The following is a 23,629-nucleotide window of genomic DNA, read 5'->3' as shown; positions in this document are numbered from 1 at the left end:
TCAGGAAGCAGAAATGAGGAGGATCATGATTCCAAGCCAGCCCAACCCTATCTCGAAAAAACCCAACACAAAAAAGGGCTGGTAGAGTGGCTTAAGATGTAGGCCCTGAGTTCAAGCCCCAGTACCACACACAAAAAAATTGATTAGTCATTTCTAGGAGGTGGATGATTGATCATTTTGATTACATCTGTATTCTAGTGTATAATCTGTTTTCTGTGTTGATCATGTGCATCATCAGAACTTTTTTGTTTGGTTTTCTTGTGGTACTAAGGATCAACCCAGGTCCTTGTGCATGCAGCCAAGTGTGCTGCCACTGAGCGACACCTCAGCCCAGAAATGTTGTTTTAAAACCCTGTTAAAGCCAGGCATTGTGGCTCACACCTGTTATCCCACCTACACAGAAGTCATACATAGGAGGATCGTAGTCCAGGCTGGCCTGGGCAAAAATGAGAGACCCTATTGTAAAAAATAAGTAAAGCAAAAAGGGCTGTGGGCATGGCTCAAATAGTAGAAAGCCTGTCTAAAGCACAAGTCCCTAAGTTCAAACCCCAGCACTGCGGAGACGGGGAGGGGTACCAACAACAAAAACACCACTATTAAGACTTAAGTGGAGCTGGGTGTGTAGCTTAGTGGGAGAGTATTTGCATTCCATAGTGAAAAAAAAAAAAAAAAAAGACAAGTGACTTCCCAGTGGAGCAGGGTCATCTTTTAGTTTGGTATCAGCAGAAGGGCGTCCCTTCTGCTTCAGTCCTTAAAAAACATCTCTGGAAGAGCCAGGTGCCAGTGGCTTACACCTATAATCCTAATTATTCAGGAGGCAGAGATTAGGAGGATCGTGGTTCAAAGCCAGCCTGGGCAAATAGTTTGTGAGACCCGATCTCAAAATAGGGCTGGTGGAATGGCTCAAGGTGTAGGCCCTGAGTTCAAACCCCAATACCACAAAAAAAAAAAAAAAATCTCTGGAAGGATCCGGTCCTTGTGAGGCAGTAGGATGCAGCCACCTCTATGGCTGGGGAAGCCATGCAGTTGGGAGTGGTGACCCTTATATGAGAAGAAGGTGTGTGTTAAGGCTGACCCAGACATTTGGCGAAGGAAGACAGGGGTTCCAGTAGTGGTCAAGCTGCATGAAAGTACCAACTTTTAATCATATTCAACCTTACAAAAAAAGTCAGTTTTCTGTGATTCTACCTCACACATTTTGTCAGTTCTCAAACTCAAGTGGTTCTGAGTTGGGATGTTCTTGGTGGCAGCCTTCAAAGTGTTTTATCTATTGAGAGGGTTCTATTGCTTCCTGGGAGTCTTGACCAGCTGGACCAAGGACAAAGAGCCATGGACAGCAGACCTGTTGATTTGTAGCCAGTCATCTGCCATTTGGTTGTCCCATGGTTTTCTGGGACTCGCCACCAAGAGGTAAGTCAGCAGTAGGTGCCCAGAGTTTTAGTAAAATGTACAAGAAGAACTGATTAGTTTGGTCAATTCAGCCTGAAGTGCTAAGGAACCTGAGGGTAGACAGATAAGTAAATAAATAAAATACGGGTGAGGTACCCTATCACTAACACTGTGCTCCTTATATAGAAATGTGAGTTCCTCCGGGATGTGGTTTGGGAGTTACTGCCTTTATATGTGATGGGTTTCTTTTCACTGGTTCAGGTTTCCCATTTGTGAGTGTGGAGGCTCAGTGAGTGGGGAAATCACGGTCTATGAGTGATGATACAGAGAAATGACTACATAGAGACTAGAGGGAAGGTATATTGGACAAGTGATGCATTGAAGCTGGGCTCAGCCAGGCACTGAGATGTCACAGGCCACATCATGGTCACCCGCCAGAGGCCCTAGATCCTGGGATCCCTGACCCATGTTCTATGGGATTAAGTATCTTTGGATTAGAAGTTCACCCAATAAACTGGGAGACATTCTCACCTAGTAGCTCATGTTATTTATCATTTCATTATAAATACATGAAATTAAATACATTGCTAATTAAACAAAACTTGGAAGAGGTAGGAAAAATGAGAATGGGGGAAGATAACCCATCTTCCAACCCAAGTTCTGTTGCCATTTTAATATTTGTGTTTAATATTTATGTTTCCCTGTGTTTCCTTCTATGTATACCTTTTACATACTCAATCTTCACAAAATTCTTGGGGTGAGGAAATGGTTAAAGCAGTGGAGTGCCTGCCTAGCAAGCATGAAGCCCTGAGTTCAAATACCAGTACCATCAAGAAAAAAAATCTCAAAGTTTATATGCATTTATTTATTTATTTATTTATTGTGTCACTGAGGATTGAACCCAGGGCCATGCACATGCTAGGTAAGTATTCTACCACTTGATCCACACCCCCCAGCCCTTTTGTCTGTATTTTGTTTTGTTTTATTGGTACTGGGGCTTGAATGCAGGGCCTCACACTTGCTAGGCAGGTGCTCTACCACTTGAGCCACTCCACCAGCCCTGTTTTATATCGATTATTTTTGAGATAAGGTCTACTGAACTATTTCCCCAGGCCGGCTTTGAACCTTGATCCTCATGGTCTCTGCTTCCTAAGTAGCTAGGATTACAGGCATGAGCCACCAGCGCCTGGCTGTATTTTGTTTTTGTTTTTTTGAGACAGGGTTCCAGTATCTTGGAACCAAGATATATGTTGCCTAGTCTCACCTCAAACTCAAGGTGCTCTTGCCTCCACCTCCTGAGTAGGTAGGATTACAGGTGTATACTAACTTTGTCTTGATACTCATTTTTCTGCCTTATTGCCAATATTTTACAAATCTTTCAACTATTTGATCTATATATATATATTTTTTGTGGTACTGGGGCTTGAACTCAGGGTCTACACCTTGAGCCACTCCACCAGCCCTTTTTTGTGAAGGGTTTTTCGAGATAGGGTCTCTCGAACTATTTGCTGAGGCTGGCTTTAACCCAAGATCCTCCTGATCTCTGCCTCCTAAGTGCTAGGATTATAGATGTGAGCCACCGGTGCCTGACTAGAATTTAATAATTTGATTCACTAATGTATATTCTAATTTAATAACTGTATGTTGTGATGCAGCTGCAGCTAAGCCATGAAGTAGCAACCAATGTTTGCCTGTCTCTTGTGCAGGAAGTTTCTGTGGCAAGATCTCCCCTTAGGTTGGGTTCCCCAAGGGTCAAAAGATACACAGTGGTCAGGTTCCCACTGTGGCCTTGGCTGGTTTTCCCCCACCAAGAGCTCAACTCTTCACTAACAGTGTGCTTGTGGCCACCAGGTCATTGGTCCACACTCCATCCATGACAACGTCAGACCTCTCCACCCACTCCACCGCCTCACTCATCAGCAATGAGGAGCAGTTTGAAGACTATGGGGAGGGGGACGATGTGGACTGTGCCCCCAGCAGCCCCTGCCCCGATGATGAGACCAGGACAAACGTCTACTCAGACCTGGGGTCTTCAGTGTCTTCCAGGTAGCCCCTTGGTCTGGGGTCTCTTTTGGGGTCCAGGAAAAATGGCAGAACCAAGCAAGCCTCCCAGGAGTCAGGCAGAGTCTTGAACTGACTGTCCTTCCTTCTGTCCCAAACTACATGGCTCTGCTACTGGGATGTTGGGTTGCTGCCTTTACACCCTGATTGGGAAAGAGCCAATTAACTGACCTGGGAGCTGCAGATGGGAGTGGGAAGTAGTGGGGAAGGAGGGGATGACTATGTCATCTTGCTTCCTAGAACCTCGTTGTTAAAGGGTCCTTCCAAGTGATCTTCTATGACCCCTTCTTACCCAGCTGAGTCATTACTTCCTAACGTTAGCTCTGTTTGCCCTGTTAAATAGGGCACATCTCACGACTTCCTCTCTTTGAGACCATTGGGAAGGGGATGCTATGCTGCTTTATTTCCACTCCCCCTGCATCAAAGATCACAGGTCTTGGGGAACCAAGTAAATCCGGCTCAGCAGCCTACCAGCAGCCGAGAAGCTGACTTCCTCCCCTCCCTCCCTGACTAGTGCGGGGCAGACCCCAAGAAAGATGCGGCACACTTTCAACAGTGAGCTGCTGGACGTGTACTGCTCTCAGTGTTGCAAAAAGATCAACCTGCTGAATGACTTGGAAGCCCGGCTGAAAAACCTGAAGGCCAACAGGTGAGACTGCAGCCCAGAAGAGGGGGCGGAGGCCAATTGGGGCCTGGAGGAGCAGCAGCTGGCAGGGTGGCCCTCTGACCAGGCAGGGGAGAGCACTCTGAGCTGAACTCATCCTGCAGTGGTAAAGTCAGGCCACTCCTTCCCAAGACCAAGCTGAGAGTGCCCCTTTTTTCAGTGGAGGGAGACCTGTCCTGCGCCTTGGTGTCCTTCTGTGGGCAGAGTGAGGTCCTGAACCAGAGCCCCTCTGTTCAATGACTGTTTCCTCTCTTTCTAGCCCCAACCGGAAGATTTCAAGCACGGCCTTTGGACGGTAAGGTCCCTTTGGAAGATGACGGGTTGAGTGCTGTCCTATTTAACTCATTATGGTTCCAGAGCTGCAGCCCTGACCCAGCCAGTGCCCTGCATGTGACCAAATGAGCAGAGGGCCATGAGGCTGTCTCAGGACAGAGTGACTGAGCAGCCAAAGGTCTGCTTCTTAGCAAAAAGGTTAAACTCCACCCCCACCCTGCCTTCACCCACTCTGTGTCCTCTGTTGGCGGGGTCAGCATCTTCAAATTCTCACTGCCTTAGCCTTAGGCGGGCCACTGTAATGCTCTGAGAGCTACCACCCAGCTGTTGGTGCCCTTCCCTCCACTCAAGCTGGCAGCCACACCAGAGACCCCAGTGTTCTTATTGGCAAAGATCCAGTGAGAGTGTACCCCATTAGAGCAGGTCCCCTAGCTCCAGGGAAAGCCTGACTTCCCAGCCCACTGCGATCCCGCAGCACAGGTTCACCTGCAGACTGGTCCAGCTCCATACCCAGGGCATCAGTAGCTGCCAGCGAGGCTCAGGCTAGCCCAGAGCTTGTGGGTCAACCTCTTGGCAGAGACCGGGACTACTGCCTGTCACAGACTATGGAAGGGGCTGTCACTCTGGGGTCCTGGAACTTGCCAAGGTGACTTCTGCAAGTGTCCTCCTGTTTCCTGTTTCCAACTCTGGATATGGGTAGATCTGTCCCTTCACCCTTCCTAGAGTCCCTGGAGACATAGCAGGAACCAGGCTACTTCTATAGAGGTTTCCATCTGGGAGAGGAGAGTCTCATGGGACAGCTCTGGCCAATGGTAGCTGCTGGCTAGACACTGGTGTGGAGAGGCAGCAGGAAATACTGGTGATCATTTAGCCAGAGCTACCAGGGACTCAGAGAGGGATGGAAGCCAGGCGCTGCTGGCTCACACTTGTAATCCTAGCTACTCAGGAGACAAAGATCAGGAAGATTGCTATTCAAAGCCAGACCAGACATATAGTTTGCAAGACCCTATCTTGGAAAAAACCATCACAAAAAAAGGGCTGGTGGAGTGGCACAAGGTGTAGGCCTTGAGTTCAGACCCCAGTACCGCATAAATAAATAAATAAATAAATAAAATAAATAAATAAGTTTTAAAAAGAAAGGGATGGAGCATCCCTCCGCCATCATCTGTCAGGTGTGAAGGTCAGGTGATGCTCTCTTCCCTGGCTAAGTGAAGCTGGCCTCCTTGATGGCTTCCTGGCAGCCCCAGGGTATGGGATGCTCACCCAGCCTATGGTTGAGTCTGGTCCTCAGGCTGCAGCCGACTTCTGCAACCAGATGCCTCTCATCCTGCAGGCAGCTCATGCACAACAGTAACTTGAGCAGCAGTAACGGCAGCACGGAAGATCTGTTCCGGGACAGCATCGACTCTTGTGACAATGACATCACAGAGAAGGTAGGCCCTGGCTGTGAAGGAAGGGACTCCTTGTGTGCATGCTCCTGGGGAAGCGGGGGAGTGTTCCAGGATACTTTGCAGGGCCTCTTGGGAGACCTTGTGCCTGCCCAGGAGTTGGGGGACGAGGCACAGTCATGTGTGTCCCGCCCCCTGCCCCAAGCTTGACTGTTCTTTCCATGTACATTTGGAGGTGTTGGTCATAAACTTCAGTTTCTAGGTTCTCAGTCCTCTGGCCTCAAAGGTCTTTTCTACCCTGCCCCTGCCACCATACTATAGGTGAGCTTCCTGGAAAAAAAGGTGACAGAGCTGGAGAATGACAGCTTGACAAATGGGGACCTGAAAAGCAAGCTGAAGCAGGAGAATACGCAGCTGGTGCACAGGTCAGGCCAGCTTCTGACTCGGGAATGTGGGGCTGTCCCAGTTGCTGCTGCCCCTGAGAGAAGCTGGAGGAGGTGACTTCAGTCCTTCCAGCTGTGAGGGTCTGAGGAGCTTGACTTTGACTCTAGGCTTGGTAGGTTCCCCCCATCAGGTCTGCAGCCCCATGGTGGCCCTTAGACAGGAGCTGGGATCTACGTCTCTCTGTTTGCAGCGAGAGCCTGTGCTCCCTTCCTGGGGACGAGCTCTGCAGAGGGGAGGCTAGTGTGAGTGGAACATCAGGAGGGTCAAGGCGCTGTGGGGGTGCCCGCTGAGCATGACATCCCCAGTGCTGACTGCTGATGAGGCAGGAGGAGTTGGGTTCAGTTGCCCTCCTAGATGCAGGAAACTCAGTGGACTTGTCCCAGCCTTTGGTCTGTTCCCCTGCCCACTGTCCAGCATGTCACTCTGTCTTTGGTGCAGCCTCACTCTCCTCTGGACCTTCTCTAGGTCTGCCCCTCCCTGACATGTGTGACTGCCATACCTCTCCTTAGATTTCACGGTGTTCCAATTCTGTCAGCAAAGCTACTGGCCGGCAGTCCTGGCACTTGTCTACTTCCCTCTGTAGGGTGGTAGGGGCTGTGGCAGGGCCCGAGGTACCTGGGTCGGGATGAAACCTCACAGGCCATGAAAGTTTGCCCCTGCCTCAGGGTTCACGAGCTGGAGGAAATGGTGAAGGATCAGGAGACCACTGCAGAGCAGGCCTTGGAGGAGGAGGCTAGGCGACACCGGGAGGCCTACAGCAAGCTAGAGCGGGAGAAGAGCACTGAGCTGGAACTGCTCAACACCAGGTGCGTGTGCACAAGATCTGTCCTTATGCCTTTCTTCCTGGCAGCTCATGTGGATGGGGAAACTGGGCCTCCTGTTCCAACACTTCTGTTTTTGACACCTTAAAAACATGTGGATGTGTTCTTTAGGGAGTAAGCAAAAGAGTGTTCAGAGTAGCACTATTCATATTAGGTAAAGCAACAATACAGATGTCTATCAATAAGAAAACAGGTTTAAAAAACAAACCTGATCCTCCCAAGCCCTAAGTGGGTCTGGTATCCAGGCTTGGAGCGCCCCCTGCTGTCAGATCCTCCCCTAACCCTAAATCCTTGGGTACATTGAATTTGGGGCCAAGGGAAATAGAAAACCAGGACCCTGGTTTGCTATGGGCTCCTATGCCTTTACCGTACTTGTGGCTTCATTACCAGAACCTGATGCAACAGCACTGGCCCGGGAGTTTGCGCTGGTCATCCATTAGCTTGACAACCTTGGGCATGCTATCATCTCTCTGCTGTCCCTCCCTATCTGTCCCCACAGAACCTGTTGTATGTCACAGCAAGGCTCTGGTGGAGAAGATGCTAACCTGGTGCCTACAGGCTGTCTGGGCCCTCCTGAGCCCAGCCTGGGTGAGGAGAGGCTGCAGAGCAGCATCTGGGAGTTGAGCCATGTGAAGTACCTTGAGCCAGGCAGGCCTAAGGGAACTGGATAACCAGTCCTGATGCAGTTTGGTGAGGAGATGTTTAGGCTCCCCTGTGCCTGAGACCTGCTGTGTCACTTTCATCACCAGGCGTGTGTGTTCAGTTTGGACTTGTGCTTTGGAAGCTGTTTACACTTGTCTCTGGAGCTGTGTGTCCTTAAGGGTGACTGCACTCACTCAACCTGCTCTATCTGCTGCTGTCCCTAGATAGGTGGCTGGGACCACAGAGGTGGTGGAAGAAGACAATGGGAGTATATCCCAGAGGTCAAAGTGCCACTGGGGGCTGTCTCCTAACTGGTGCCCTTTGGACCAATCCAGGGGACGCTGGACATGGATAGTGTTCCCTGACTCATGGGGAATGCCTCATTCCTCACTTCCTGCCTTCCATGGGGGTCTGAATTCCTCTTTGGCCCTTGCCTGGGGACCAGTCCTTGGGAGCCAGGAGGGCAACATTGAGGCCAGGAAACCCCCTCTCCAGAATGGGACAATGTCAGTGTGGGGGCGTGTGCTGCAGGAATCAGTGCCAGAAAAGACCCTGCACAGTTTCAACAGCTCATCTCAACAGCCCTCTTCTCAGGCCACATGCAACCACCTGAGTACCTGACTCTTTCTCCTCATGGAGACACTTGAGGGCAGCCCTTTGTGAGTACGCCCACAGAAGATTGTTGTCTTGGTCCCAGTGCCTATGGCCCTTAGTTGCTGTGAGCACTTTTCCCTGGGAAAGGTGCTGAGGGTGGAAAATGGGGAGCGAATATGGTACTTGCCTTCAACCTGTGGATTCTACAAGAGGCCCAATCACAGCCTACCATGGGAAGGTTGCTTCCCTATCTAGCAGTCAAACATCCCTCTGTTGTTTCAGGCTTCAAAGGATGCATGCAAAAAGAATCTGATGTTCTTACTCACAGATGAATGTTTCCTTTTATCAAGAAATAAGAATGATAATTCAGTGTTTTTACTATTTTCCCTTCACTGACAGGAAACTCAAGGTTATATGGGTTGAGTGTACACTTCGGACCAGAAGTATTTCAGATTTCAGGGTTTTTTCAGATTTTGGAATAGATACATAATGAGATACCTTGGGGATAGCACTCACCTTTAAACATGAAATTCATTTGCACTTCATATATAGCTTATGCACATAGTCTGAAAGTAATTTTATGCGGTATTTTTTATTTGTGCATGAAATAAAATTTCATGGTATTGAATTTCCAGCTTGTGGTATCATGTTGGTGCTCTAGCATTTTGGAGTTTTGATTAGAAATGCTCAACCTATCATTTGAAATACTTGTTCTCTTTTTCTTTTCTTTTTTTTTCTTCTTGTGGCACTGGTGTTTGAACTCAGAGCCTCATGCTGCTTGCTAGACAGGTGCCCTAACCACGAGCCGCTCTGCCAGCCGTTTTTGTGATAGGTTTTTCAAGATAGGGTCTCATGAACTATTTGCCTGGGCTGACTTGGAACAACAATCCTGATCTCTGCCTCCTGAGTAGCTAGGATTACAGGCGTGAGCCACTGGTGTCCAGTGATACTTGTTCTTGTCTGACTTTCTCTCTGGAGGTTTCTGGTATCTTCTCTTCTTTTTAGGGAGCAGAGAATAGCTGCAGACCATTCCAGATTTCTAAGATTTATGTCCTCCTCCTTCCCCTAGGGTACAGCAATTAGAAGAAGAAAATACCGAGCTTAGAACCACAGTGACACGACTCAAATCACAGACTGAGAAACTGGATGAGGTGAGAAGCAGGTCCAAGCCAGGAACCAAGTCCACAGAGAGGCGATACTGGTCACTGGGGGCCTCTAGATTACAATTTCTGAAATCCTTAAAAATTCCCACTACCAAAAAAAAAAAAGGCAAAAAAATGTGACTAATGACTTACATTTCTGAATTTCTGATCATCCAAGTATTCTATGGTGTGTACAATATATATCATATATTCCTTTTATAATGGGAATTACACTCTTAAAAGAGAGAGGTTAGCTTCTGTTTGGGCTAACAGCTTCTGCTCAGGCTCTCCCTGATATCACAGAAGGACTTCAGAGGACCTGGCTATTTCTTTAAGTCAGGATTTGGAGGGCTCTGTCCATGGGGTCTGGTCTGCCTGTCCATGCCAAGGTGGCTAATCCGATCCCCAGGGCACAATGCCCCATCTCTGGGAGCTCTCCTCCCTGACCAGGTCTCCCTGGCAACAGGAGCGGCAGCGCATGTCCGACCGGCTGGAAGACACCAGCTTGCGGCTCAAGGACGAGATGGACCTGTACAAGCGCATGATGGACAAGCTGCGGCAGAACCGCCTTGAGTTCCAGAAGGAGCGGGAGGCGACTCAGGAGGTGGGTCCCAGTCCAGAGGGCTCCAGGGGTCTCCTCAACATCCACGCTCCCACCAATCAGCCTCTCTCCTCTGCAGCTTATTGAGGACTTGCGTAAGGAGCTGGAGCACCTGCAGATGTACAAGCTGGACTGTGAGCGGCCAGGCAGAGGCCGCAGCTCGTCATCCAGCCTGGGCGAGTTCAATGCCAGAGCCCGTGAGGTAGAACTCGAGCATGAGGTCAAGCGGCTGAAGCAGGTGGGCCCCAGAAGCCACTGTTGGATGGCTGTGATGGGGTGGCCAGGTCGGCTGTGTGGGCTTCATGTACTGGGGCCACAGTGAGGGAGCTGAGAGCAGCAGCCCCCTCCCACCCCACTCCCCACACTCTCCTGTCCTCTTCTCTTGACAGCCTGACCTTCAGGGCTGGCTATCCCAGCTCACCACTCTGGCCAAGCCACTTAGTACTAGCTACATCCACTGGATTGCAGATTCTTTCCTTCATGTCCATATAAAGAGATGCGTCTGTCCTATTCTGGTGCTGGGGATGAGACTATACCCAGCTGCAGATTTGTGCCTGGCAAATTGGGTTCTCCTGGAAGTAGGCCCTAAGCCTGAGATCCCACTTCACAGAGTTCCTGGGAGCACCCTGGTGTGGGAGAGGGGTCAAGAAGTGAACAAGTGATGTCCAGTGAAGTAGCAGTTCAGCCTGATCCTGCAGGCTGGAGGCTGCAGCACTTCACACCCAAGTTTATTGATCTAAGGCAGAGGTGTTGGTGGCCCTGCTCCTACAGTGGTCCTAAACTAGCCCTTCTCCCATCCAGGTGGTGTTCTCAGGTCCCAGGGATGAGCCTTAGGCACCTGTAGGCAAGAGCTAGAGTGGGGCTGGTAAACCAGGGGTCAGCTGTCTCAGGATCAAGGATCTGAAACAGCACTTTTGAACAGGGTTCTAGAGCCTGGCTGCAGGAAGAGCCGAGGGGACCAGCCCACCTCTGCTCCCAGAGATTCCAGAACTGTAGGCTGGGCTGCCAGTGGGCAGTGCCCCTTCAGGGCCCCAACAAGGAAGGATGGCCAGCTAGGCTTCTGTCTGCTAACACAGCTCCTTCAAGTGGGACCAAAACTCCCACTCCAACCCTGTAAACTTGTGGGATGCCATAAGTTTCTTAGACCAGACCCAACTCTTCCACCCCAGCAAAGGCCACAGGATTCTGCAGGCCTCTTGAAGTGGTTATATGACACACACTGAGGGAGGGGGCTCATATGGAGAAGTAGGTTCTGGCAGGTTCTGGATGCTTCCAGAAATTGACGTTGCCTTTGTCCTATCTTTGTAGGAGAATCATAAGCTGCGGGATCAGAATGATGACTTGAATGGACAGATCCTCAGCCTGAGCCTCTACGAAGCAAAGAACCTCTTTGCTACACAGACCAAAGCCCAGTCTCTAGCTGCGGAAATCGACACAGCTTCTCGTGATGAGGTAGCCACAGCCATTAACTCTCACTGTGGGACTTGGTTTCCGCTCTACAGGTCTTACTCCACTCCCCATCTGCCACCTGCCCAGCACAAAAGCCAGACCAGTTCCTGGTCCTGAGAGTGCCCACCCACCCACTACTACCCAAGCCATGATCAGAGTTGAGTGGGAGGTAGTGCTCAGGGAAGATGAGCTCTGGTTCCTACTGCAAGGAGCACAGGCTTAGGACCAGTGGAATGTGAGTCTGTGCTCTGCCCGCTGTTTTCCCTAAGCAGAGGCCAGCATGACACAGGTTCCCCTGACTCTGGAGGTAGAGGGGACCCAGCTCTCCAGCACCAAAGCCACAAATGCCAGAATACCCACCTATATTTTTTTTGGGTGGTACTGGTTTTGAACTCAGGGCCTTGGACTTGCTAGGCAAGTGCTCTACCTCTTGAGCCACTCCTCTAGCCCTCCACTGCATTTTAATGTGAACCTAAGACTCTGTGTTGCTCTACCTTGCCCTCTTCCTAGGATTCGAAGAGCAACCAATCCTGCTTCCTCTGCCCTGGGCTGGCCTCACCAACCCCAGCCCCAGGGCAGAGGCAGCAGGTTAGCTACACCTAAGAGGCCCAGGCAGGGGTTGACTGGAGAAGGGCAGAGCTGGTGTGGCTGGGCCATTGTAGGCAGAGGAAAAGCTGGCAGCCTCAGAGTCTTCTGGGCCCTGGAACTATGAATGTCAGTTCTGATTGTAAATGCATTTGGCCAGGAATCTCAACCTTAATGAAAAATTCTCTGCACATGGGTCCCTCCACAGATCAGCTAGACTGCCTTAGACTCTTACCTTGGCCTCCAAGTGCTGAGGTTGGTCTGGGTCCATGTTGCTCAGAGTCTCCTGGGCCCCTGTGTCATCAGGCACTGGCCCACTGCAAACCCAGGAGTGTAGGCACCACTGCAGCTCTGACCCATCCTTCCCATTCTCTTCAGCTGATGGAAGCCCTGAAGGAGCAGGAAGAGATCAACTTCCGGCTGAGGCAGTATATGGACAAGATTATCCTGGCTATCCTGGACCACAACCCCTCCATCCTGGAGATCAAACACTGAGACGGGGGCTTGCTGCAGAGTGGCCTCAGAACCCTGGACCAAGGGGCAGGCCTGCCTGAGGATGCAGGCCCACACTGTAAATGTACCTCTGGCCACCATGCGTACTGTGTCCTGGTACACATATGTGTGGGAGGCCATGTGAGTGCATACAAGGGGTGGGCATGGGGCTGTGGCTGTGGGTGACAGCTGCCATGAACTGTGCATGCACTTTGTGGCCCCTTTGCAAGGGGCAGGGGGTACTGGAAGTAGAAGGGGCAAGGTCTGCTCTTGGGAGTTACTGTAATAATGAGAACTAGAAGCGTGCATTTCAGATACTGGAAAAAATGACTCTACCTCTGGGGATAAGGATTAGAAAACACTCCAGTGAATTGGTTTCTTCCCCACTCTTCCCCCTGGGAGTAGGTGCAAAGTTGTGAGCTTCTCCAGGAATTTGGGTGCCCTCACCAGCCTCTTTAGCTCCATTTCACTCCCACACGTTGAAGCCTGGAGAGGAGAAAGGGGTGAAGTTTGGCACCAGAGGAGGGCCCCACAGGCAGCCATCTGGGGTGCAGGCTCGTGGGGTCCAGAGGACTCAGGTTTATGGAGCAGCTGACACAGGCCACCCTCGTTTGGTCAGGCTCTCAGCATTCGTAGTTTTCCGTGCCCTCCCCTTCCTTGCTCACCTACCTCCCCTATCTGGTTTGGTTTTGTTTAGTTTTTAAGACAGTGAAATACAGCAGCATTCATTTGGCAGGTATAATGAAGGAATAAAAAAGGAAGGTCAAGAGGAAGGTTGTGGAGGGTGTCTGAGGCAGACACTGACATTGCATCTTGACACGTGCACAGATGGCCTGTCGCACTTGCCACTTTCACACCACCCCACCAACTTCAGTTCCACGAAGGCCTTGGGATGGTTTTCAGAATCTAAGCTTGGGCTCTGCTGGGTTGTAGCCAGGCCCCTTCATCCTAGCATTTAGGAGCGCACCTGTAATCTGGTCCTCAGCCAGGGAGCAGACGCCGTACTGGGGGAAGGGCAACGGGGACCCGTGCAGGGAAACCTCAGTCTTCCATCCTTCCCACACATGGTAGATTCACACCATGGATTTTTAATGTGATCTTTTGTTCTGGGTGACTGGAAGTAGACATGGTACTTTCCTGAGTTTTTATACAGCTTGTGATTCATTTCCTTACCCCAAATCTATAAATGTTTATGGTCTTATTCCCTCCCTACAGTTTCTTTTTTTCAGCACATCTAGTGTAAAAAGGAAGGTTTGGGCATGTTGGGGAGAACAGGAAGGGGTGTGTGCAGAGAAGGGAGGGCAGTAGAGGGTGAAAGGGGCTATGGGGACTTGGGTATGCTGTCTGCCCCAGAGGCAGGGCTGTGGCCGGGTCCAGTCTTTATGCAGTTCTAGTCACCTTGTGCTTTGCCTGGATTTTGTGGTTTCTTTTTAACCTCATACCTAGGGTTTGTCTCATGCTGCAGATAGTGAGGTTGCACTGGTCTGCCCAGGATGAGCCACCCATGCCAGGAAGATGGGACTCTGGGGGCTCCCCCTTCAGCTTTCCCCAGGGTCTGAGAAGATTGAGGCAGAGAAAGAGGGCCCCTCGAGTGCGCTCTTGAGGATTTGCCAGTAAGAAGGAATTGGAAAAGACAAATCATGGCATGAAGTTGGTCCTGTTTATATGGGAAGGAGCTCTGCAGAGACCAGCCAGGTCAGGGTCCTGATATGTAGGGTGTTTACCCCAGGGACCAGTATTTTATATGTAAAATTGTATGTGCTCTTTAGGTATATTGGTACAGATTTCCTAAGAAGGCTATAAGGCTGTAGTTATACAGGCACAGTTTGGGAAGGAATCTCGGTCAGGAAATTGGGGGTGGGAAAAGCTGTCAGCCTGTGACCTTCTGCTGACTCCTCCCTGCAGGGAGCGCCACAGAGGGGACTCCCTGAGGAAACGCCCAAGTTTGGAGGCCCTTCTGGACCTGGGCCAATGCCAGAGAAGCCTCTGGAAATAGGACTTCTAAAAGACTGAGGCTGGTGGAGTGGCTCAAGTGATAGAGAACCCACCTAGGAAGTGTGAGGCCCTAAGTTCAAATTCCAGTGTCACCAAAAAAAAAAAGAGGGACTGAATTCCATGTAACACACACCTCAAGCTTAATCCACCCTTCTTACTTTCTTCAGCCAAAATAACATTTCTTATAAAACCTTGTCTATGAACTTGGCTTTTTAAGATCATGTATTTTTTTTAAATGCTCTTCTGGGCGTGAAAGGTAGCTAGCCTGATGGGGGCAGATACCCTAAGGGTCCCAGCTAGCACCACAGACACCCAGAACAGATACCAGAACTTTCTTAGGTGGGAAGAGAACCTGCTCTCCTGTATTTTCTGTCGCTCTCTCACTCATTTTCTAGTTGGGAATTCTGCCCTGACCTCTTCATGTGGGGCCACCAGATGGTAGACATGGTACCCAGATGGGTTTGAACTTCAGACAAATAGTTTTTAACTTTCAGAATCAATATGTTGGATATAATCCTTGAGAAATATTTAAAACGAGCCTTAATTGGTGTGTAAGGCTGTAGTTATACCACTTAATTGGTGTAGTGTGGCTCAGGCCCTAGAAGGTATAAGTCTACTCCAGGTGATTTCAGTTTAACTTGGTGTGCATGCATGTGTGTGGGGGGGCGTTATTCGTTTTTATTGTTTTTTGCCAGACTCAGCAACCTGACCAAGGAGAAGTCAACAGCAACTTGCCTGCTGTTTAGAGGTGGGTTTGGGGACAGTGGTGGGGCTTTCTGCAGAAGACTCACATTTTACATGACACTGAACTGTCCTTGATCAGTTGGAAGCTAAACAAAATCAGCAAATGTTTTCCTTCAGTTTTTTTTGGGGGGGGTAGGGGGGAGAAGGGATGATTTTTGTTTTTCTTTTGTGAATTAGCCAGAGTTAGACCTTGGTGATTTTATTTTAAACTAGTAGAGAATCACTGATGAATCACTTTGAGAATCACCAGAGGGAAATTCCTCTATTTCTGACATACTAAAAACCGAAGTTAAAGCACCTCCCAGGACTTGAAACAGTGGTTTGCCACTTGGGCTGCATATTAATATCACCTGGGGGGCAGGGGGTGTTAAAATTCAGATGATGGGGCTGATCCCTGGAGATTTGATTGGTGTGGGGATGGCCTGGGCACCTAGATGTTTAAAGACCTCTCCAGGTAATGCTAATGTACAGATCAAGGCTGAGACCCCCTCCCCCCATCCCTGTCCTAGAAGGCTGTTGGGCAGAGGTAGAGGAGGCTGGTGGAAACAGCTGCCCGGCTTGTTGAGCCAGGGCTGCTGAAGAACATCCCATACTGGTATGGGGCGTGGTGGCTCTTCCTATTAAGCTGTTGCATGGGCCTCACCTCCAGAATGTGAAGCCAGCAGCCCTCAGGACTGGTGGATCCAGCTGTTCTCACCAGCTTGAAGGTCAGCAACCTTCACGATCAGGATTGCCTGGTGCCCCTAGATCATGGGTTCTATTGGCCACAGGCCCATTCCAGAGTGGAGTTAGAGCAGTCAGGTGAGAAAAGTCCCTCTGAAAGCAGCTCAGACAAAGCAGCCACCTGCTTGCCTAGCTGAGCAGGAGGGGACCCTGGCTTTGTGGGTTTTGCCTATTTTCTGACTGGGCAGGTGAGGGAGCCCCAACTCCTTCCCTGTCGGTAGCCAAACCAGCAGCTGGTTCATACCCTGGAGGTTCCAGTTGCTAGTCCACAGAACAGTATGGGTCCTGGCCCAGCCTGCTTCTCATGGTACAAGAGACACAAGTGAGGGCTCTTTGTTCCAGTGAGGGACTTAATAGTCTTTCAAAGCCTACAGCAAGGCCTGGTGAAGCAGAAATTCACTCCCATTTGTGCTCTGTGTGTATGTGATGCATTCACAAGTCTAAATCTAACTCTAGGTGTGATTGGAACTGGGGAAGGTTTGGGATCATCACCATGACACCAGGTCATGGTGAGACCAGGTCACTGGGTTGGGTCAGAAGGTTCTTGATCTTGTCAGAGAAAGAATTGAAAGAAGGACACAGAGGAAACAACAGGAGCAGATATATTAAGGCAAAGCAAAGTGAAAATATACTCTGGAGACAGGCAGGAGAGGAGGCAGGCTTGTGAATGAGCTGCTGTTCCAAGGGCCTCAAGATTTTGAGCTTTTATCGGGGCTTGTGGACATGGGGTGGTCATTCCTTGGTAAAGGGAGGATTGTCATGGAAACTGGGTTATATGTCATTGACTCCTCCTCCATGTTGGGTGGGACAGTTTTGGCCTTAGATGGCCACACCAGGACTTTCCTTTTTCCCAGGGCTGCAGGGGCTTCTGGCCAACAAGACACAGCTGTATGTGCCAGGTTGCTCCATTAATGTCAGCAGGCCAGGATGTGGGTTTTTTTAATCAACATTGAAGTCACTGTTCCTGCCCATCAGGCTTCATAACTCCCTGCCTAACCTCTATGCCAACTATGCCAAGGAAATGGTTTTGGTCTTCCAAGACTCTGTAGGAGGTCAAGGTAGATTCTACGTTGAGGAGAGAGGCCATTTAGGACTTCAGTGCTGGCCTCCTCCACAGTCTTGCCTCCCAGGCCCTCCCTTTGGGACCCAAGGTCCTTCTTTTGGAGTGACTTCAGGATGGTATGACTGAGTTGTGCCTCCCAAAAGAGCCCTTTAGATAGAGCACTGATCTTGGTGACCTCCTGGCCCTGACCTCTGCCTTGTGAGAGGACACACATGATTGGAGAGGCAGTGAAGATGGGCACTACAACCTCCTCGGTCTACCTGCCAAGACAGCTCTGTGGCTCTCTGCCATCTTCTATCTGCCCACTGAAGAAAATAGACATTTTCTGGAAGGTTTTATTTCTGAAAGCATGACCTGGTCAAGGGTAGTGCCACCATACTCACCAGAGCCTGGGTTTCAACATGACCTTAATGTCCCTCTTCCCCTTTGCATCGTGAATGTCTGTAATATAGGGATGGCTGCCCCAGAGGCACCAGCTAGGGATGGCATCCCGAGCCATCTTGCCTGTGGGTCTAAGAGCTGTCGTCCCTAGGCAACTGTGCCCCCCGCTGGAACTGTTTGCTTTGCTGTGCTGCACAGGCTGTGTTTTTGTCTGCATGGTTTGGAGTCCTTGTCCTTGTGCCTTTTCTTCCCTGTCACCACTGCACAGGATTCTCCACATTATCCACTGTTCCCTTTTCTATGTCTTCTCGTCTCCCTGGCTTCCCCAGTTCTGTAAATATGTACATATTGTCCCACTTTGTAGCTGTGTGCCTCCACCATGTAAGTAAGGCCTGTTCTCAAGGATCAGGCGCCTTTCCCCTTGGCTCGCCCCGCCCTGTTACTCAGTAACTTTGTACAGAATCTTTCCTTCTTGTCTTAAGCGTGGGGTTCCACTTGGTCCCTCATCCAGCCTGCAGCTAGTTTAGAAGCCTTGCATCCCAGACAAGGGTATCTTTGTGTAAAGCATCTTCTCCCACAAACCTCTTCCTGTGCTGATGTGAGTGTTTATAGAAGGCATTGGCTCTGACGGGGGTGCCATGGGCCTGCAGCTGGTATGTGCCCCCTCTGCCCCCAGAGGAAGCCCTGACTGTGATGGTACCCTGTGCTTGGTGACTGTGTCTGGTGTCTAAAACAGCTGCAGACCCCAACTGGGATGAAGGCAAGAGACTTTGCTACTGTCCCTGCCTATCATTGTCACCCCCAGTCCTTCCTTGTCTGCAGAAGGTGCTCAGACCAGAGTGCCATTAATACCAGACCGATGTCAGGACCTCAGTGGGACATGCATGCTGAGGACTCCGAGCCCGTCAGCTCCCTCCTTCCAGCTCTTCCCACACTGGGGCTGGAGCTCCTGGGCACATGTGGCCTTAGGTCCAGGGTTTGTCAGGTGACTCTGACTCTACAGGGATTCAGCTTGGGGTTTTAACTCAGGAGACTGCATCTGGAAATGGACTTAGCTTTAGGGCTGGGGTAGAACCTCCACTTTCAGACCCCAGGAGGAGAGTGGGGTGAGGCCCAAGGCTGAGTCCCAGGTCCTGAGCTCTTCGCCTTCAGCCTGCTTCTCTCCAAAAAGGAGCAGGCTCTCGGGGACAGGCGCCTTCAGGGAACTGTAATGTACAGACCAAGGTGTAAATAAACAGATGGCTTTTCTTGCCTAACTTGCTGTGAGTTTCTGTTGTGGGGGAGGTAGGGTGGAAGAGGACAGCCTGGGTCTTGATTTTGGACTCATGGTGACATTGGCCTTAGGAAGAACAGGCCCTGCACAGTGTTTAATAATAGCGAGTGGCTGGTGCTGTCCCCAGGGGCAGAATGAAGCAGGGGTCACCTTCTAGTCCTTCATTCTAACTGCTGTCCTTAGGGAAGAGCTATGGATCCCAGGATCCCCTGCCATACCCCCATTCCAGCCTCAGGGCTATAACGTTGGAAAACTGTCCTTTGCAACCATGTTTTGTCCCAGAGAGGGACTCACAGGATCCCAGGGTCATGCTTCCTCTGTCAGCCACAGCAGCCTCTCAAGTCCCCCCCTCAAGCCTAGTTTCACCAAAGGTAATCTCTTCCATGCCCTAGAGTACCAAGTGGCCCTAGATCAGGTGACCTAAGTGCCCCCAGATTTCTGCCCTCTCCTTGTCTACTCTTCACAGATCCCCCAGGCCAAACCTTGTGGCCATACTCTCCATCTGCCAACATAGGCTCTGGGACATTGAGGCCTCCCAGGTGGTCAGACAGATCCCTGATGATGAACCTTGGGGCTGGTGTAGGCGAGGCCTCCGGCATCTAGAGTTCCCAGGCTCCTGTGGCTTGCCATCATCAAGGCTACACTGAGAGTTGTAGGTTCCCCATTTGTATTCTCTTCTAATGTTTCTCTTTCCTTCCGAGCTGGGGCCTTCAGATTTGGAAATAAAAATATAGCTGGTGTGTGGCTGAGTGGTACTACATTTGCCTTGCATGTACAAGGCCCCAGGTTCGATCCCCAATACCAAAAGCAGAAAATGAAACAAAACACTGGATAACCCAATAAAGTTAGTTTGAATTAATTTAAATTACCTAAATTTTAGGTAATCCAGTGAGCCTCATGTTGATTACATGTATAAAGACCCTATTTCCAAAAAGGTCACATTCACAGGCCCCAGAACTTATGACTTCATATCTTTTTTGGGGGACACAACTTTCATTAAGGGAGGGCATTGGAATGTCCTCCATTTACCCTTCTGAAGAGCCAGGGGAACGGGCACCACTGTATATACAGGTCATGCCCTTGTTTGTACTCCCACTCGTCCAGCTCGGGAACTCTGACCGTCTTTCCTGTGACAGACAGGTCATCCCTGCGCCTTCTGGAGGCCCAAACACCCATAAAGAAGTTTCACTGTCAAATCCCATCAACTTGTCGGGTCCAGGATTAGAGGGCCTTTTAAGGGCATCTTTTGTGCCCAGGCCCAAGCCTCCTGAATGGGTGAAAAATACATGGGGTGGAAATCACTTGACCAACAGTCATCTACTGAGCACCACATGTGTGCCAGGCACTGGGGGCTGGTGCAATCAAGGCCTTGGGCCTCTGGAGTTCCCAGGTTCCTGTGGAAGGGAAGAAAAACATTTCCAGGGCAATGGGTAGTACCAAGAGGAAGGTCTGGGGGGCTTGGGAGCTGGGGGCTAAGCATGTAGCCAGATCAGGGATCAGGCTTCTGGGAGGAAGGGGCCTTCTAGCAGAGTCCTGAGGGACTCTGGAGAGACAGCACAGCCCTTTGCAGTGCTGAGTGAGAGGTAGGGGAGTGTGCTGCATCTGGCCTGGCAGTGGAAAGCCTGGTGAGTGGTCTGTCTCCAGCTACTAACAGGCATCTCTTGTGACCTGCTTGTCCTAGGAACCTAACAGGGAGCCACGGGAGATTGAGAAAGGACAAAAGACAAACATGCAAAAAGCTGGGATCAGGTGGGCTGGGTGCTCTGGTGGAGACACACCACAGCCGCGATCACCTCCAGCGAGTTTATTATATACAGCGGCAAGCAAGGAAGCAGAGCAACAGTTCTGGGCGGGGAGGGGGGCGTGACCTTGTAGTTATCTGGAACAGGGGGTACTTGAGATCGCTACTCTGCACATACTGATACTGTTCCTGCCTGAAAGTCATGTGTAAACGTCCTTGTTCTTATGCAAAGCAGCTGTGCTGCATTTTGCTCTGGCTCCTTTCTGCAGCTGGGGGCTGTGCCCATCCCAGCCTGCAGATTGTTTGACATGGCTGTGCTCATAGCAAGTTCTCATAGGTTTCTTATACTCTGTTTCCCACAGGCATCCATCAATGGCTGACATGTGCCTGGTGAAGGGTGGGTGCTGGACTCATGAGAGTGAGCAGAAAAAGATGTGCTCCCCACCCTCAGCATGCAGGGAGCTTTCAGGCTGTGCAAGTAAGGTTCTTAAACCAAGGCTGTATATTAAAATCACCTGGGGGTCCTGTCTGGGGAGTCCTACATTGGTTGACTGAGGGCAGGGGAGAAGATGGGGTTGTTTTTAAGCCCCACCACCGCCAGGTGACTTCAAAGTGTAGCATGAGGTAAGAGACACTGGTATGAGTTAAAGCCGACTTCAACAGAGCTGGGGAGGGAGAGAAGGAGGCAGCCAGGTAAGTGGAGATTGGAGGGAAAGCACTCAAGCCTGGAAGTGGGAGGAATTAATAGCCCCTGGCACAGCAAAAAAGCAGTGGTGGGCACAACACTGAAGGCTTTTAAAGCAGGTGTGGCCTGGGTTTCGGAGCAGGGCAGTGAGAGTGGGCATGCGCTGTGGTGGACACGGTAATGTCAGAATACCCTCACAGGTGCCGTGATCAACAGAGGTATACTTTCTCACAGTTCTGGAGACTGCAAGTTTCATATGAGGGTGCCATCAGGTTGGCTCCTGGTGAGGCCTCCTCTCTCCTCTGTCTGCAAGATGGCCACTTTCCCACTATGTCCTCACATGTCCTCTTCTTCACACAGTTCTCCAGTGTTTCGCTTCTTGAAGGGCATGATGTTGAATTAAGGCCCATTTAACCTTAATTACTCCCCACAAGCCTTGTCTTCAAATATAGTGACAATGGGGTTAAGGCTTCAACTTACAAACCAGGGAAAGCAGGACACAGCCAATCCATAACAGGTAAGGCTTGTTTTCCAGCGGGGCATAGCTCAGCGGTAGATCGCTTGCCTAGCTCGCTCCAGGTCCCGGGTTTGATCCCTACACAAGCACACTGCTTCTCCCTTGGTTTTGTCTCGTCCTGCTGTGTGAGAATGAGGAGCTGGAGTCACCAGGTTTTGGTAAGGGTTTGTGAAGGGGTCCAGCTTCTCACAGTCTTGCTGGGAGACTGTACCTCAGCCAGCTCATTCTCCAGAAACCTACCTGAAGGGTGCAGGCCTCGCTTTCACCTGCACCCTGTAGAGCAGCAGGCAGCAATGCCACCCTCCACTGGGTTCAGAGAATGGGTCACCTGCTGGGCCCCCGCCCCTTGTGGTCAGCCCAGCTGTTGGCAGTTTCCAGCCCTGAGGAAGGGAAATGAGGCATCACTCCCCCCTCTAGTTCCTTTTCTCCCTAGTCTCCGTGCTTAACACAGGGCCTGGTCCACAGGAGGCTCCACTGAGGTAAATACCATTCTCCCTTGGTGTCTCTGTGCAGCACGGGAGGGGAGTGGGTGGGAAGTGCTGGGTGCAGGACTCTCAGCCGTTATCAAAGCCTGCAGATGTTCAAATCCTTCATATAAAGTGGTGTACTATCTGCATGTGAGCTACACATATCCTCCCTTCTGCTTTGTCATCTCTAGATTACTAATACGGAATGCAGTGCTATGCTGCGTTGTTTAGGGAATAATGATAGTGGGTGTTCAGTACAGATGCAATTATTATTTTTGACTGGGCTGGGGCTTGAATTTGGGTCTCTCGCTTGCTAGGCAGGCACTCTACCTCTTGAGCCATGCTCCCAGCCAGAGTTGTAAATTTTTTTTTTTTTTTTTTTGCGGTACTGGGGGTTGAACTCAGGGTCTACACCTTGAGCTACTCCACCAGTCCTTTTTTTTTTTTTTTTTTTTGGTGGGGGTGGAGGGAAGATGTTTTTTTTGAGATAGGGCCTCACAAACTATTTGCCCAGGCTGGCTTCGAACCATGATCCTCCTGATCTCTGCCTCCTGAGTAGCTAGGATTATAGGCATGAGCCACAGGCACCCAGTGAGATGTAATTTTTTTTTTTTTTAATTTCAACCCATGGTTTGTGGAATGCATAGATACGGAAGTGACAGATGCAGTGCCCACAGGTAGAGGGCTGGCATGATTGCTACGCTTATCTACTTACTCTGCACCAGGCACTATTCTAAGTGCTCTGTGGGTTGGTTCATTCCCAAATGAGGAAACTGAGCCACTCTAGGTGATCTCACCAGTCACAAGTCACCCAGCATTCAGGCTCAGTTGAGAGAAGAGTTGACCCAGAGCAGGACTTACTGACTTGCCAGAGGAGTATGTGGCTCAGAGGGGGAAGGGCACGGCTGGGGTTGGGAGTGGGGCTTCAGGGAGAAGCAGGAGGCAAGCTGAGCCTTGGAGCCTATAAAGAGGGCATGGCAGAGTGGATAGGCATGGCAGGAGCAAGAGCTGGAAGGTGGCAACTTGCACCCAGTGTTCACTCCCAAGGAGCAGAAGGAGGCCCCAGAAGGACAGTGGGTCCATCTGGCTGGCCGGGTGGGCTGAGGGAGTCAACAGCAGAAGCCCACTGGGGTAAAGCTGTAGGCTGGAGACCCAAAACCTCTGGATCCAGCATCAAGCCAGTCTTCTGTTGCTCAAACCTCTGCCTGGCCCTTAGGTACCAAGTTCATGATGTCACACACACAAAAAAGTTTTAGCACGCATTGAGGTGGAAACCAAGAAAGTTTATTAGTAAAACAAAGGAAAGGAAAGATAGAATCATAGTACACAAACCAGAGAGGGGTGCGGACACATCTGATAACAGGTGCAATGAGTGCTCTAACATCAGGGGTATTTACAGTGAAAAAGTGGGTTGGGGTTTGGCTCAAATTCACCGTAGGATAAGTGTTTCCCTTTGTTCTGACACCTGGTACACTTAATCATTCTTGCCGTTACA

General features: G+C 50.3%; 1 protein-coding gene across 2 annotated transcripts in view; it reads left to right on the top strand.

Moving 5' to 3' along the window:
• Nucleotides 1-18,707, top strand: part of Rab11fip4 (RAB11 family interacting protein 4) — a 102,116-nt gene extending 83,409 nt beyond the window's left edge. For both annotated transcript variants that reach the window (XM_020161944.2, XM_074046424.1), the window contains 11 exons: nucleotides 3,241-3,435; nucleotides 3,965-4,099; nucleotides 4,374-4,409; nucleotides 5,721-5,820; nucleotides 6,097-6,200; nucleotides 6,885-7,025; nucleotides 9,346-9,427; nucleotides 9,885-10,022; nucleotides 10,099-10,257; nucleotides 11,328-11,471; nucleotides 12,432-18,707. In XM_020161944.2, coding sequence (XP_020017533.2) covers nucleotides 3,241-3,435; nucleotides 3,965-4,099; nucleotides 4,374-4,409; nucleotides 5,721-5,820; nucleotides 6,097-6,200; nucleotides 6,885-7,025; nucleotides 9,346-9,427; nucleotides 9,885-10,022; nucleotides 10,099-10,257; nucleotides 11,328-11,471; nucleotides 12,432-12,548 — 1,351 coding nt within the window. In that variant the 3' untranslated portion in view covers nucleotides 12,549-18,707. The remainder of the gene's footprint in view (nucleotides 1-3,240; nucleotides 3,436-3,964; nucleotides 4,100-4,373; nucleotides 4,410-5,720; nucleotides 5,821-6,096; nucleotides 6,201-6,884; nucleotides 7,026-9,345; nucleotides 9,428-9,884; nucleotides 10,023-10,098; nucleotides 10,258-11,327; nucleotides 11,472-12,431) is intronic.
• Nucleotides 18,708-23,629: the final 4,922 nt, after the last annotated feature.

Source organism: Castor canadensis, chromosome 11 (assembly GCF_047511655.1).
Source record: "Castor canadensis chromosome 11, mCasCan1.hap1v2, whole genome shotgun sequence".
NCBI classification, from domain to species: domain Eukaryota; kingdom Metazoa; phylum Chordata; class Mammalia; order Rodentia; family Castoridae; genus Castor; species Castor canadensis.
This window is presented reverse-complemented; position numbering and strand designations above follow the sequence as displayed.